This window comes from Schistocerca piceifrons, chromosome 1, assembly GCF_021461385.2.
Source record: "Schistocerca piceifrons isolate TAMUIC-IGC-003096 chromosome 1, iqSchPice1.1, whole genome shotgun sequence".
Lineage (NCBI taxonomy): Eukaryota > Metazoa > Arthropoda > Insecta > Orthoptera > Acrididae > Schistocerca > Schistocerca piceifrons.
The window spans coordinates 511,454,047-511,467,826 of record NC_060138.1 but is presented as its reverse complement, the minus strand read 5'-3'; the positions used below and the strand labels follow the sequence as shown (position 1 = coordinate 511,467,826).

Here is a 13,780-nt window from a genome sequence, read left to right as displayed (position 1 = left end):
CTTCCATTTTTCTTGTTTTACAGCTTCTACTCTCATAATGACTTCACGAGCTATGCAGTTCACAACTTTACATTTTAAAAGTTTGGGTGAGTTCCAATGAATAAAATTTTCCAACTGTTATGCTTTAATTGAGAGGATGTTTCAGATTCAGTTAAAGATCTTATGAACTAAACAAATTTATACTGCCACTTATCTAAATTTAATTTTACACAGATAACAGCTGGAATTGTCACAGACTCTAAGATAACTGTTACAATACAGCTGAAATTGTCACTGGGGTGACAATCTCTTTGGAGGCTGGATGCAATACTTTATCACAGATGGCAAACATCTACAGACACAGATATAACATTCTATTATGTGTGCCATTATCATTTACACATACAGTAATGACTAAATGAACAACATATCCCTTGAGCAGGGAAACATCTAGTGACTGGAAAAATCTGCAGGTCATACTGCTTGTGTCTGTATGTGTGGATGGATATGTGTGTGTGTGCGAGTGTATACCTGTCCTTTTTTCCCCCTAAGGTAAGTCTTTCTGCTCCCGGGATTGGAATGACTCCTTACCCTCACCCTTAAAACCCACTTCCTTCCGTCTTTCCCTCTCCTTCCCTCTTTCCTGATGAGGCAACAGTTTGTTGCGAAAGCTTGAATTTTGTGTGTATGTTTGTGTGTCTATCGACCTGCCAGCGCTTTCGTTCGGTAAGTCACCTCAGCTTTGTTTATATATGTGTGTGTGTGTGTGTGTGTGTGTGTGTGTGTGTGTGTGTGTGTGTGTGTGTGTGTGTGTGTGAGTGAGTGAGTGAGTGTGAGAGAGAGAGAGAGAGAGAGAGAGAGAGAGAGAGAGAGAGAGAGAGAGAGAGAGAGAGAGAGAGAGAGAAGAGAGAGAGAGAGAGAGAGAACATTTGGAACACACTTGTGCCAAATATAAACACTGTGAAACCATCCATGGTGACACAGTTCACCTCACTGTGCAACTGCCTGCCAGCCCCAAATAGGAACATTTCAAATGCCATCACTTGCAGAAGTTCACTAAAATCAGGTGGTATTCATTCACATATCGCTGTAGTCTGCTTTACTCAATACACACTCTGCACATATCCTGTTTCTTTACCAGTTGGCATCTTTCGCATCACTTTTAATTCCACCACACACTATACTAACATCCCAAATCCCATGGCCTTGACACTATTGAACACTACGTTTCACAACACCCAACTGACTCCCAACCTATAAACTCCTTCCTGTTTGTGATAACCAACTATATCCTCATCCACAATTACTTGTCCTTTGAAGACGTCATATGAAAACTGATCCATGCTATAGCGATGGGCACCTGCATGGCACCATCCTACGCCAACCTTCTCATGGGCCATACAGAGGGATCACCCTTAAGCACACACAAACCTAAACTCCTTACCTGGATGATTCATTCATAACATCTTTGCGTTTGGGCCAAGAGTGAATAATTATCTACATTCCACGATTGAAGTAATAGTGTTCATTTTAGTATGTGAGACCTCTATTTTTATGGTACAGAGATAATTGTTGTTCCATAATAAATATGAATGTGGGGTGTATTACACTAGCAGCAGGAGATAAAAAGGAGCTATTTAAAATAACTGTGGAAGTGACAGCTTTCCAAAGTAGACGCAGCTCTACTAATATAACTATATTTATGTAGTCAGAGAAAGTCTGAATAGTTTATACCAGTTTAATGGTAGTTAATAAATAATGCACTTTCTAAAAGCTACTCCTCATGCTAAAACAAAACATAACACTTTCCACATATATGAAGGTTCTCTTTCTTGTTGGGATGTACTGAATATGAACCGATGATATTAGTGTCTAAGGTACAAGATAAATATTTTTAAAAAAAAGTGTGGTTTGAATCCTTGCCTGGCCATCATCAAGTAATCTTTCCAAAGTTTTTACCTGCATCAGTTCTGTCAAGTATACCATGTTTCCTTAAATATACCTATAACTTACTACCTCTTCCAATTTTGTCCATCAACTTAGATCCACCTCTGCAATAACTTCAGTGTATGTCCCTTTGAATTATATCACTCTTCGTTGTCTTGAAATCTAACAAAATAAAAAGTATTTTTCTTTAATTTATGAAAAGGGATAAGTATGGATTCCTGGCAAATCATTTGTGTTTTAATTTGTCTTTATAATTTTGTGTAGCTAACATGCAGAAAATTATCATCAGAGAAGCAAGTGCAGCCACCACTTCTAGGAAATCAACACAGTTAAAGACTCTCCTGCAGTCTTCAGAGTTATCATTTCTTATGGAAGCTCATTCAGGTCTAAGCGCACGCATTGTGGAAGAAACAGGTAACAAAAAGTTATATAAAATTTTAAATAGTGACAACTTTGTTTTCATTCTGATACTCTGTTATCATACCCTATTTCTCAAGGCTTTTCAGGAATATGGGGAAGTGGACTTTCAATTTCTGCACAGCTTGGTGTAAGGGACAGCAATGAAGCTTCTTGGACACAGATTCTAGATGTTGTAGAGTTCATGGCTGATGCTACTAGTATTCCTATTCTTCTTGATGCAGATACAGGATATGGAAATTTCAATAATGCAAGGCGATTGGTCCGTAAACTTGAAGAAAGGGGAATTGCAGGTATTTTTACATTTGTTTTATGAGTAAAATATATCACTGGGGTTAAAATTTAGAGTGACTGATCCTACACAGTCACAAACTGGTAGCCTTAATACATTTTTTCTGTACATAGTGCTACTTTATCTGAGTTTCCAGGAATGATGTGAACAGTTCCCAAGTAAACACAAAGTACGTGTGACTCACAGTGTGTGCATTAGCATGGGAAGAACTGAGTGGCTTAAACAGTTTTTTGTATTTGACTCACGGTGCAGTAGTGCACAACTGAATAATAGAATTTCTTGTCCAGGAATTGTGTGCATGAAGCACACTTGTGTATAAATGGTCATTACTCTGAATTTGAGAAGCAGCACTTTTAAAAGCACAGTTAAAAGTGCTGCTTATCATTAAGTGGTGAAGTTGTGAAACCAGTGAATTTAATTCCATGCAGCACAGTATTCATCTATTTCAAATACAACCGAAAAACAGATAGTTTGTCTTTTCTTTATCTTCTATTGCGGTGCTTCATTCCAAAAACCATACTGCTATGAATTTCAAACACTGACTTAACTTGTGGTTGAAAATAATAATTTCAAATATTTTTAAAATGCTGGCAAAATGAATACTGTTTCCTTCCACTTGTCATAAAACCTTAATCCAAATTTCCTCCTAAATAAATAATGAAAATTAAATTGGATTACTATTAATCCAATTAGGTTACTATTACAAAAATACACTGGTGTACAAAACTTAAGGACACAAGTCGCTTTCACATGACATGTTAGTGCCAAGAAACAAAGCTCAATGAAAATGTGAACATACACAGAAACATGTGCTACAGTGTAATACAGAAGATAACTGAAAGAAATACACAATAAGATGATGAACAGAAATGATACTTTTATTCAAAGATAATAATTACATTGAAGTCACTGCAATTTATTGTGGTCCCCTTGAAATTACATGGAAAAAAAATGAAACAGGGTCCTTAATAGAGTGTATTACCACTGTGGGCAACAATGCATAATCTGTGATGTGTCCAATGCTGGTCACAAGGTTGGTAAGGACTTCTAATGGTAGTTCATTCCATTCCTCCTACAGCATAGTTTACAACTGCTGGATGGTACATGTGGACATGCTGCAATACACTGCATGATGGGATATAAGTTGGGGGAGGGGGGATGGGCTGGCCAGTCCATTTGCCGAACATCCTCTCATTCCAGGTGCTCCTCCACCTACACTGTTCACTGCAGTCCCGCACTGTCATCCAAAAAAATGATGTCAGGGCTGAATGCACCCCTGAAAAGATGCACTTTGGGAAGAAGTCAGTGTCATAATAATGTTGGCCAGTGTATGCACTGTGTTCAAAGATTTGGAGGTCAGTGCACCACCATAACACATTGACACCAAAACATTCATCTTTGACGATGTTTCTGGGCGCATAATACATTTTCTCACCTCTCACAATATCACAGTACATCCTGAATCATTACTCACACTGAATCTGCTCTCATCCAAGAGGAGCACCATTTCAAATGGTGCTGCCGATGTGCTGGTGTCAACATACTGGCCCTCTGGCAGAGGGACCACTCCCATGCAGTCACCATGCAGAGTGTGAGATTTTGTGTCTTCCAGTCCTGTTAAATGTGGTTGCAACTGCACTGACTATTCGTTATAGGTCCCTTCTTGCCTGTTGCACAATGTGGTGGTCAATTGCTGCTGTAGATGACCATGGTCAACAACTGCCTCTTCTTTGGACAGCACTGCCTGCAGTTTGGAACACTACCCACACATGGGAGACAATGCTGTGAGCAATACCAAACTCCTGGACTATGATTTTCACACTTTGTCCACCTTCCAGTTTCCATAATTCTTCCCTGTGTGAAGTCAACCAAATGTTGTCTCTGCATCATCTCTGCACTGCAACTGCTTGCTAATTGCCACTCACTGTCTCTTCCTGTTCCTTCAACTGCCTCCTGTTGCGGGGCCAGCCCCATCTGTGGCATACAATTACCCTGATCTCACACTATGTAACATTCAACTTTATGTGCATGACTGGGAGATCTATAGCAACATGCTTCCACTCTTCCATTCATTGCCACCAAGAAGTTAACACATTACATTAATTTACCTATCTTGTCCTTATCTTTTGCAGAACAGTGTTCATAAAAGCTATGAAAGTTCTGCAAAGGATTACTGTTGCATTATAAACTTTAAATTTATACATTAAAGTCACTGACTAACACAGTATTCCTAGGCAATAGATTTGATTACAAAAGCAATGGGTAAATTTATTCCTTAATTTCTATAACCACAGAAATATAATTTGTAGCATAAATGTTACAATAACCTGGTTTGATCGGTCATGGACAATCCCTCCTCCATTATTGTGGATAGCTTTTCTCCAGTGGAAAAAAGCTATCAGAGCACAAAAAATGCCAATATGTTCCTGTTTATTTAAAAGACAATGACTGAAAAGTAGGGTACCAGCTGCCTCTTTCTACCTTCCTCAGCACCTATAAAGAATTTGCCAAAAATTTTCACATGTGAACATACTTGCATTTTTTTTAAACATGCAACTCACCTAAAACTCCCACAAGTGCCCCTAACTGTAACTCTCACACACCCCCAAGTCCATTGCTCATACCAATCTACTCCCAGTTGTCTTTTCTCACTCTTTCATTCAAGCCCAACTCATTGTTATTCTCTCTTTGTGTGACCCTGACATTGTCTCCTGTGTCACAACTACAGTCCCCTTCATTCTGTCCTACAGTCTCTTCTCATTGTCACCGTTTCCCTGTTGCTCTCTCTTTCTGCTAATATCTCATTCCTTCCATCCTTCCTACTGCTGCTATCTCTTCTCATTGTCACTATCTCACATGTCCTCATTGTCGTTTATTCTGGCTCTAATCCACTTTCACTTCCTCTTTATTCCCCCCCCCCCCCTTTCCCCAACTATGTTCCACAGCAACTGTGTCCCTCTTTCTTTCTCACACTACTACTGTCTTCTTCACTCCTTCTACAACACAACTACTGTCTACTATCTTCCAGTATTTATTATTTTTCTGTCTCTTTGTCACTGCCACTGTCTCCTTCTCTCTTAGCATAAAAAACTGCAAACATGTTACTATGCCACAATTTTTGGGAAAATGTTGAAGGTGCTTAGGAATGAAGAATGAGACTAATGGTACTCCACTTTTCAGTCAGCATCTTTTAAATAAACTGGAACATATTTGCATTTTTTGTGCTCTGTTCTGACAGGAGCAATTTTCCACTGGTTGCATTCTTTTTCCTGCTGCAGCAGGGCATGTAACTCTCATGGAAGAAAGTATTTTGGTCAGCAAAATTGAGATAGTTTACTTATGTGAAAATGAAATAAAGCAGAACTAATTTTACATCTCAGACTGAATTATTTGTGCAAAAAATTTTGTATATGCTTCATTACTGCAACATGGGATTCCCAGATGATAAAAGAGCACACTAGATTTTATTTGTGTATTTTACATGTACCAGTAAGGTAATTTTGAATCTCTGTATCTTGTAAAGGAATAATGATACGAGGAAAATTTTCAAGGTTGTTCAAGAACAAGATCTTAGGAATACATTGTAAAAATTACTGCCATTTGCTGTGCATAGCTGTCTTGGATCCTTGAGAAGGGGTGGGGGGGGGGGGGGGGGGGGGGTTTGGTCTGCTGGTAATGGCGAAAATACAGTAAAAAAAACCTTTTTTTGGGGGGGGAGGGGTGGGGGGGGGGGGGGGTTCTGAAGAACAGCCCATAAACTATTGGTGCCTCCATAAGTCCCGTCAAGCCCACTGCAGACCACATCAAATGCAAAAAGAACCGACCAATTTGCTCCATTTGACTATGCAGGAGGAAGCGTATAATATTCATACTTTCAGACTGTAGTGAAGGGTATTTACACTAAGACGATCCTTTTGTTGGATATACAACACATGCATACTGATTAAAGGGCAAAAGTGTTGTCTATTACTTCCCTTCAGGAGGTCAAATACTTAGCAGAGGTCACGCAAGGTAAACTTGGCCCATGTGCGGAAATGTAGTCTCATTCTTAGTGCTGGGCAAGTTCAGCCCTTTAGGAAGTAACCACTTCAGTTGCCTGTTGGCTACTGAGCCAGTAGCCAAGTGCTTTGTCCTCTATGGACAATTTGTTCTCTGCCCACATAGGCTACATTGCAAAAATAGCGATGTGCACATGGCCAGCTGCAGTGCAACCTTTCTCCAATTATTCTTAAGAAATCATTTGGTAAAAAAATTGATTCTTGTGCATCTCATAGCCTCATTCGTCAGTTTCATGATCAACTGCCTCTCATTTCATTAATGGTCACAGTTATTTTGATATTAGGAAAGGTCTGCACAAAATACGAATTCTTTGCAATGAAAAATAGATGACGATGATTTGAGGTGAGGAGCACTCGACATCGTGGTCATCAGCGCCCTGATGAAAAGTCAGCATGCTAATCTCATGGATGGGGACAAACGCTGTCCCCACAGGTGGAAGAGTTTATAATGTATTCAAGTCTGCCTCCCTTCCCCTCCAATCTAGGGATGAGGCTTGACAGTTCACAAAATTTCATCACCGTTGTAACACTGGAATCAGTATGTGCGAGGATAGTGGGCAGATCTCCATCGAGTCTGAGGGGTGCCCTAATATCAGTATACAGAACACACGTTGCCAAAATATGCTGAACTGAAAGTGGCACATCACAAACTTCACAGAATGGTGGGTCTTCCTGCCAGAGGAGAAAGCCATGTGTTAATGGGCTATGTCTGATGTACAGTCTGGTAAGCAGAACCTCCTTTCAGCAGTGAGGCTGACATGAAGTCTGTCATGCCTTTGTAGTCAATTTGAGTGACCGCAGTTTGTTTTCTGTCACCTGCAACCATTCAGTCTCCCAATGACGCATGATGCATCTGTCAGAAAATGATATGATGGTGTGCAGTCGGATGTATCATTAATGGAAAGCACCATCCCAACATGCCTCCTTGGCGGCTTTGTTGTCCATTTCGTTTCCCTATATCCCAATGTGGCCAGGTGCCCAGCAATAGATCACCTCCTTGCCATTGTGTTGGAGCTGCTGTAAGGAGTCATGGGTGAGCTGAATCAGCTGGTCTACTGGATACATTTGGTGAAGTGCTTGCAGTGCACTAAGCGAGTCAGAACAGACAAGAAACCTTGTAAAGTGATGTCTGTGAACACTCTCCAGTGCCATTACAATGCCATATAATTCCACATCATAATTTGTAAATTGTTCTGGAAGATGCACTTTAAAAACTCTATCAGGGAAAACAGCAGAACAACCAAGGGCAGTCTCTTGCTGGGATCCATCTGTATAAACAATGATAAAATTATGGTGCATACTTAAAACGGACAAGAAAAATGTTTACATAATCTGGAACATAAGTTTAAAATCACTTTGGGCCTCTGAAGACACCAAGGCGGCAATGCATTCCATCCCTCACTGTGCATTTTGATGCCTGATAGATCCAGATCCTTGAGATAGTCTGTAGCACATACCCAAATGGCTTGGTCACATGGGGCTGTTCAAAGGTGGGTTGGACCACTGAACTAAATGCCAATGACTAAGATGATGCTGACATTTTCAGTGCCAGTTGAGCCAAAAGGATGTTGCCGAATCCAGAGTGGTGGTTCACCAGCCTCTGCACAAAGAATTGGAACTGGGCTACAGTCGATATCCGAATGCCTTCATGGCAGACAGCATCTAACATCTTGACATACGGTGTACGGGCTGACCATAGGCCATGCTGCCACAATCTAAACGTGAGTGAACAAATTCCCTATAAAACTGCAGGAGGCGGGACCTGTCTGCTCCCCATGTTTCTCCACTAAAGCATTTCAAAATATTCAATGACTGGAAGCCCTTTGTTCGTCAATGTCCCAGGTGTGGGAGCCAAGTTAATTTCAAGTCAAATAATAAAACCAAAAAGCACATAGTTTCTTGCAAATGTAAAATACTGTCCCCCATTGTGAGCTCTGGTTGGTTAAAACTTCAGCAAGCACAGCTAAAATCGAGACATGTAGTCTTCTCTGATAAGAACTGAAAACCAGTTGCCCTGGACCAGGTTTCCAGCCTCCTAATGGTCAGATGCAACTGCCCATTGTCGTTGTCATTGTTAAGATCAGAGGAAGAGAAGAAGATTGCAAAGTCATCCACAAACAAAGAGCATTTGAAGGGCTCCTGACTGTGCAGGAAATGCCATTGATAGTGATGACAACAATGTGACATCGAGCACATTGCCTTGGGGGACCCCATTCATAGCAGTCAGATAAGGCATTGCCAACGTGATATGCTTTTTCAACAGGGTCATAAAACACACAAACCAAATGGCTTCAGCATAACAAGAATTCTTGTATCACCATCTCCAGTAGAATTAAGTTGTCAAGGGTGGAATGGTAGCACTTGAAACCACGCTGCAAACGGCTCAGGTGACCTCAGGATTCAAGCAGCCAGATGAGTCAGCAGTTGATCATACGTTGAAGAGTTTTACCCATACAACTGGGAAGGGCTACACTCCAGTAATGTTAGTAATGCTAAAGGGACACTAAGGTCCTTGTCTGGTTTCCAGAATGGAATTAATATTGCCTCCTTCCAAGCTGTGGGGTATTAAGAGTTCAGACCTCCTGAAAATAAGTCTCAGAATCATAGTACCAAGGCATAGTGGGCCATAACACCATCATTGTAATCAAACGAACAGGGGGAACCTATGAGAAGGTCTCCCCTTTCTATATTCACAAGATGTTGGAAGGTATTGATAGGTGTCTAAAAAGTGTCACATGACTTTATAATGGAACACTTCTAGTTGAAACTGGTAATTCAAACCAAATATCTAAGCTCATGGGATGTAAGGCTTTGGGTGACTACCTAGTTGAGACTGAGTTGTATAACACCCTTAATTTTAGTAAGGGCGTGTTACATGCTCTGATATAATGGAGGTGGACCCCAGGGAGTTACATGAAGAATGCAAAAATATGGGCATCACTGAACAGCAGAACTATATGAAGAGAGTCAATGGCAAACTGAAAAAAATTGACAACATTTATTCTAATGTTCAGTACTCCAGAATTACCTGAACATATCCTTGCAGACTACATACATCTTAAGGTTCACCAATTTGTTCCTAACTCAGTGTGATGCTACAAATGTCAAAAGATTTGGCCGTACCACAATGGGATGTAATGGGAGGGCTGCATATGGCAATTGTGGAGGCTCAGCTCACAAATCAGACAATTATTTTACACTTCCTCCGGATCACCCAGCGTGGAGCAGAAAGTGTGAGGTTTACAATGAGGAAAGGAAAAGTCAGGAATTGAAAGACAAGAGGCACATACCCCATGATGAGGTTAAAAAAGCTTTCAAAGTTATGCAACCTCAAGTTTTTACTACTTCTTTTGCATCAACCCTTAATATGTCAGTTGCTAAGTGTAATGCCTTCATACAAACTCAGACCACAGAATCAAGTACGAGTACATGCACCTGTCAGTGTACCTGTGGGAGAAATACTCCACTTGAAACTGAAGCCGTTCAGAAGCTGTCAACAATGGGCTTACCACTACACACCATCAGAAGCCAACTAAACTGTCCCCACAACCCAAGCAACCACCTCCTCCCTTAAGCAAAGAAAAAAGTCCTTGGAAAAATAGTTACAAGTCCAAAAATTGGTGGTTAAACTTTCAGATCAGTGATCTCGCTCCCTCCTTGATGGGTATTATGTCCTTGAGGATATGGACTTCCAATCAGAGGAACCAGAGAGCTGGGAACTGGCTAACGTTCCATCTGACCTCTCCGAGGGAGAAAGACAAGAACAACCTTCACTAAACAATGGCTTCCACAGGGAAGTCTATGTTGCAATCGAATTTAAATGGATATCGCTCACATTTGGAAGAATTACAGCTCCTGGTCCAGGAGAAACCATTCTGCATCTGCTTAGAAGGAACGCATCTTAAAGTCACTGAAATACTTGCATTACAGGATTACCACCCACGCAGGAAAGATGATACTATGGAGACAGGGCTAAAGGTGGAGTGGCTGTTTTCACTGATGACTGATGCCACTCCACTCCTGTCCCTCTTACCATGACCATGGAAGCAATTGCTATGGAAGTTCTTGCACCCTTTAATATCAAAGTATGTTCTTTGTACCTTCCACCTAATGGTGCTTTGGATGCAGATGCACTGGCAGAACTCTTCCAGTCTCTCCCATGCCCATTACTCCTTGTGGGGGACTTCAGTGCACACAATGTGCTGTGGGGCTCGGCTACCACTTGCTCCAGGGGTCGGATGATTGAGCGACTCATCCATTCTGAGAATATCTGCCTGCTGATGACACAATTTTCTACAGCTACAGGGTCTTTCTCAGTCACTGACCTTCGTTTTTGTTCCCCAGCTATTGCAGACTCAGTTCAGTAGGAAGTGGCTACAGATTTACATTCTAGCAACCAATTCCCAGTGTGGATCCATCTGCTGACTAGGACAGTGGCTGACAGGAGACCACACAGGTGGATGATACAAAGGGCAAATTGATTGCAGTACAGTCAACAGGTTATCTTTGAACAAAAGGATTGTGCACAGGAGACTGTGGTCCATATTGCTTGTGAGATTCTACAGGCTATCACAGAGTCCATCCCTTGATCCAGTAACCATCTCAGATGATGGCCTGTACCTTGGTGGAATGATGACTGTTGATTGGCAATTGGGGCCAGATGAACAGATCTGTGGAACTTTAAACACTGTTCAACTACAGAAAACCTTTATGCCTTCAGATCTGCAAGAGCACATATGAGTTGAGCAATAAAAGAATGAAGATGGCTTCCTGGAAGGATTCACAACTTCCATTAATCAATCCACTTCCACTGCACAAATTTGGACTCAATCCAATGGATTTCTATCAAAGGCATTACACATCCTTTTATGGAATTGTCAAGTAATGGGGTCTTGGTGGACACACCAGAAGACATGGCTCAAGTTTTAGCTGAACACTTCTTTATTGTCACTTCATCATCCAGGCAAGTTCCTGCTTTTCAGGTGTTCCATAGGATCCATTCTCCATGTGGGAACTGGAATCAGCTTTGTCTGCAGCCAGACACACTGCTCCAGGACCTGATGAGATCCCGCCATGCTGCTTCATCTGCGTCACGGTGGTTTTCTTTCAACTTGATACAAGATCTATATCTTTCACCAATCTCAAGAAAATGGATTGTATGTAGTGCACTCACTTCTGATCATGTGCAAGTAATGGAGTGCAAATGAATTATTCATGATACTCCTCATATCTCATAAAAGGTTTAACAGCATTAATTGAATCTTGGGCAAAGCATGCAAAGTGGAGAGTATTTTGCTATATAGCTAAAATGCAAAGTTTTCTTTCTTACTGTGATAAAAGAGTGATTACAGATTTTTTCAATGAAATACTGTATATATTTTAAGAGCCATCAGTAGCTTGTGAAATGAGAATTAGTATAGATCTGTAGCGATATAAGTGAAGGAATCATACTTTTATTTTCATACTGAGCATGAGCCTTTTCATAAGCTATTGATGTTACTTGCCCCCAACTGTTTGATTAATAGTACACTGTTTCAGGGTTCTGTAGCAATTGAAGCTGCATTGGCATGGTAGTAAGGTGACATTGTGTAAGCTCCACTGTGTTTTTGGAAAATAAGTTTATAATTAATATGGCATGAGAGAGAGAGAGAGAGAGAGAGAGAGAGAAAATAAATTTCTCCCACTGTTGGAATTTTAGCATAATCCTGTAGGTACTTTTGTTTTTCATAATGAATGGTTGACTTGTCAAATTATTGGCCATACTGGCATAAACTTTTTATATGATTGCAAACTCACTAGATGTAGCATGTGATGGGTGTTTGTGTAAGCCGGCCGCTGTGGCTGAACGGTTCTAGGCACTTCAGTCTGGAACTGCGCTGCTGCTACGGTTGCAGGTTCAAATCCTGCCTTGGGCATGGATGTGTGTGATGTCCCTAGGTTAGTTAGGTTTAAGTAGTTCTAAGTCTAGGGGACTGATGACCTCAGATTTTAAGTCCCATAGTGCTTAGAGCCATTTGAACCATTTTTTTGTTTGTGTAAAGGTTCAGCTGTGCTATATAACTACACCTCTCTCACCATGCAGTCACATCTGCAGGGAAGCCACAACCACTGCTGTTGTTCTCGCCCCTACCCTGCCTTCTGCGCAGCTGGGGGCCAAATAACAATACATGCACTCTAAAGTTGATAGAAACACAAAAAGGAATAGTGATACTTATGAACAATTAGTTCTTTGTCTACTCTTGTCCTCACTATGTATGGGTCCTTTCATCCTCTGGTCTGAGTAACCTGCCCTTTGTTTTTAACCTTGCCCAAGCTATCTCTCTCTCTCCTTCCTGGGAAAGGTGCTAACTGTACTGCAATTTAGAATAGTATTGTCACTTATTTTGATAGGTGGTACATGTAATGGAGGAGTAGACTTGGAGGGGCTAATAGAAAGAAACTGGGAGAACTGAGGAATCAAAGAATGTGTTGTAAGGAGATTTCACATTTATGTAATTCAGAGAGATGGCATTTGGGATGGAAGGCAGGAGGGGGTTCAGATGACTAAGATAAAGAAGTAGCCACAGAAGCACAGCACATTGTGCTCAGCAACACGTTCTGCACTGGGCTGTAAATTCAGCTGTTGGCAACAGTATGGCAGTGAGCAATCATTTAGGAGGGCAATTTTGAGATACAATATGACTGTTACAATATGAATTACAAGATACTGTTACCGCAATAGGATAGGGTAGAGAGCTTTAGAGGGTACATTTTCCATTGGGGTCTTCTACAGCTATAGGACTGATGTAGGTCTGCATATATGACCTGTATTAGTTAGCTCTGAGGGAGGACACTCTGTGAAAACTGAACAACATTGCAGTCATATTTAAATGTTTATCTACCTCTCAGTGCCTCAACCTTTACTCCTTCCTGTATTAATAAGACCCACTTTTACATTAATTTTTAATATTTTTTGGGTTTTCAAATTTCCCACTTGATGGTTCCGGCAGCCTATTAAGTATCCTTGCACCAAAATATAGAACTCTTTTATCAGTCCTAGATTGTAAAGCACAGCCTCCATGAAAAAAAAGATCTTTTCATTCGATAT

At 40.8% G+C, this 13,780-nt stretch overlaps 1 protein-coding gene across 3 annotated transcripts in view; it reads left to right on the top strand.

The window, feature by feature from the left end:
* Positions 1-13,780, top strand: part of LOC124797323 (phosphoenolpyruvate phosphomutase-like) — a 51,207-nt gene that overhangs the window by 2,121 nt on the left and 35,306 nt on the right. For all 3 annotated transcript variants that reach the window (XM_047260779.1, XM_047260777.1, XM_047260778.1), the window contains exons 2-4: positions 24-86; positions 2,191-2,340; positions 2,424-2,636. In XM_047260779.1, the coding sequence (XP_047116735.1) occupies positions 38-86; positions 2,191-2,340; positions 2,424-2,636 (412 nt within the window). In that variant the 5' untranslated portion in view covers positions 24-37. The remainder of the gene's footprint in view (positions 1-23; positions 87-2,190; positions 2,341-2,423; positions 2,637-13,780) is intronic.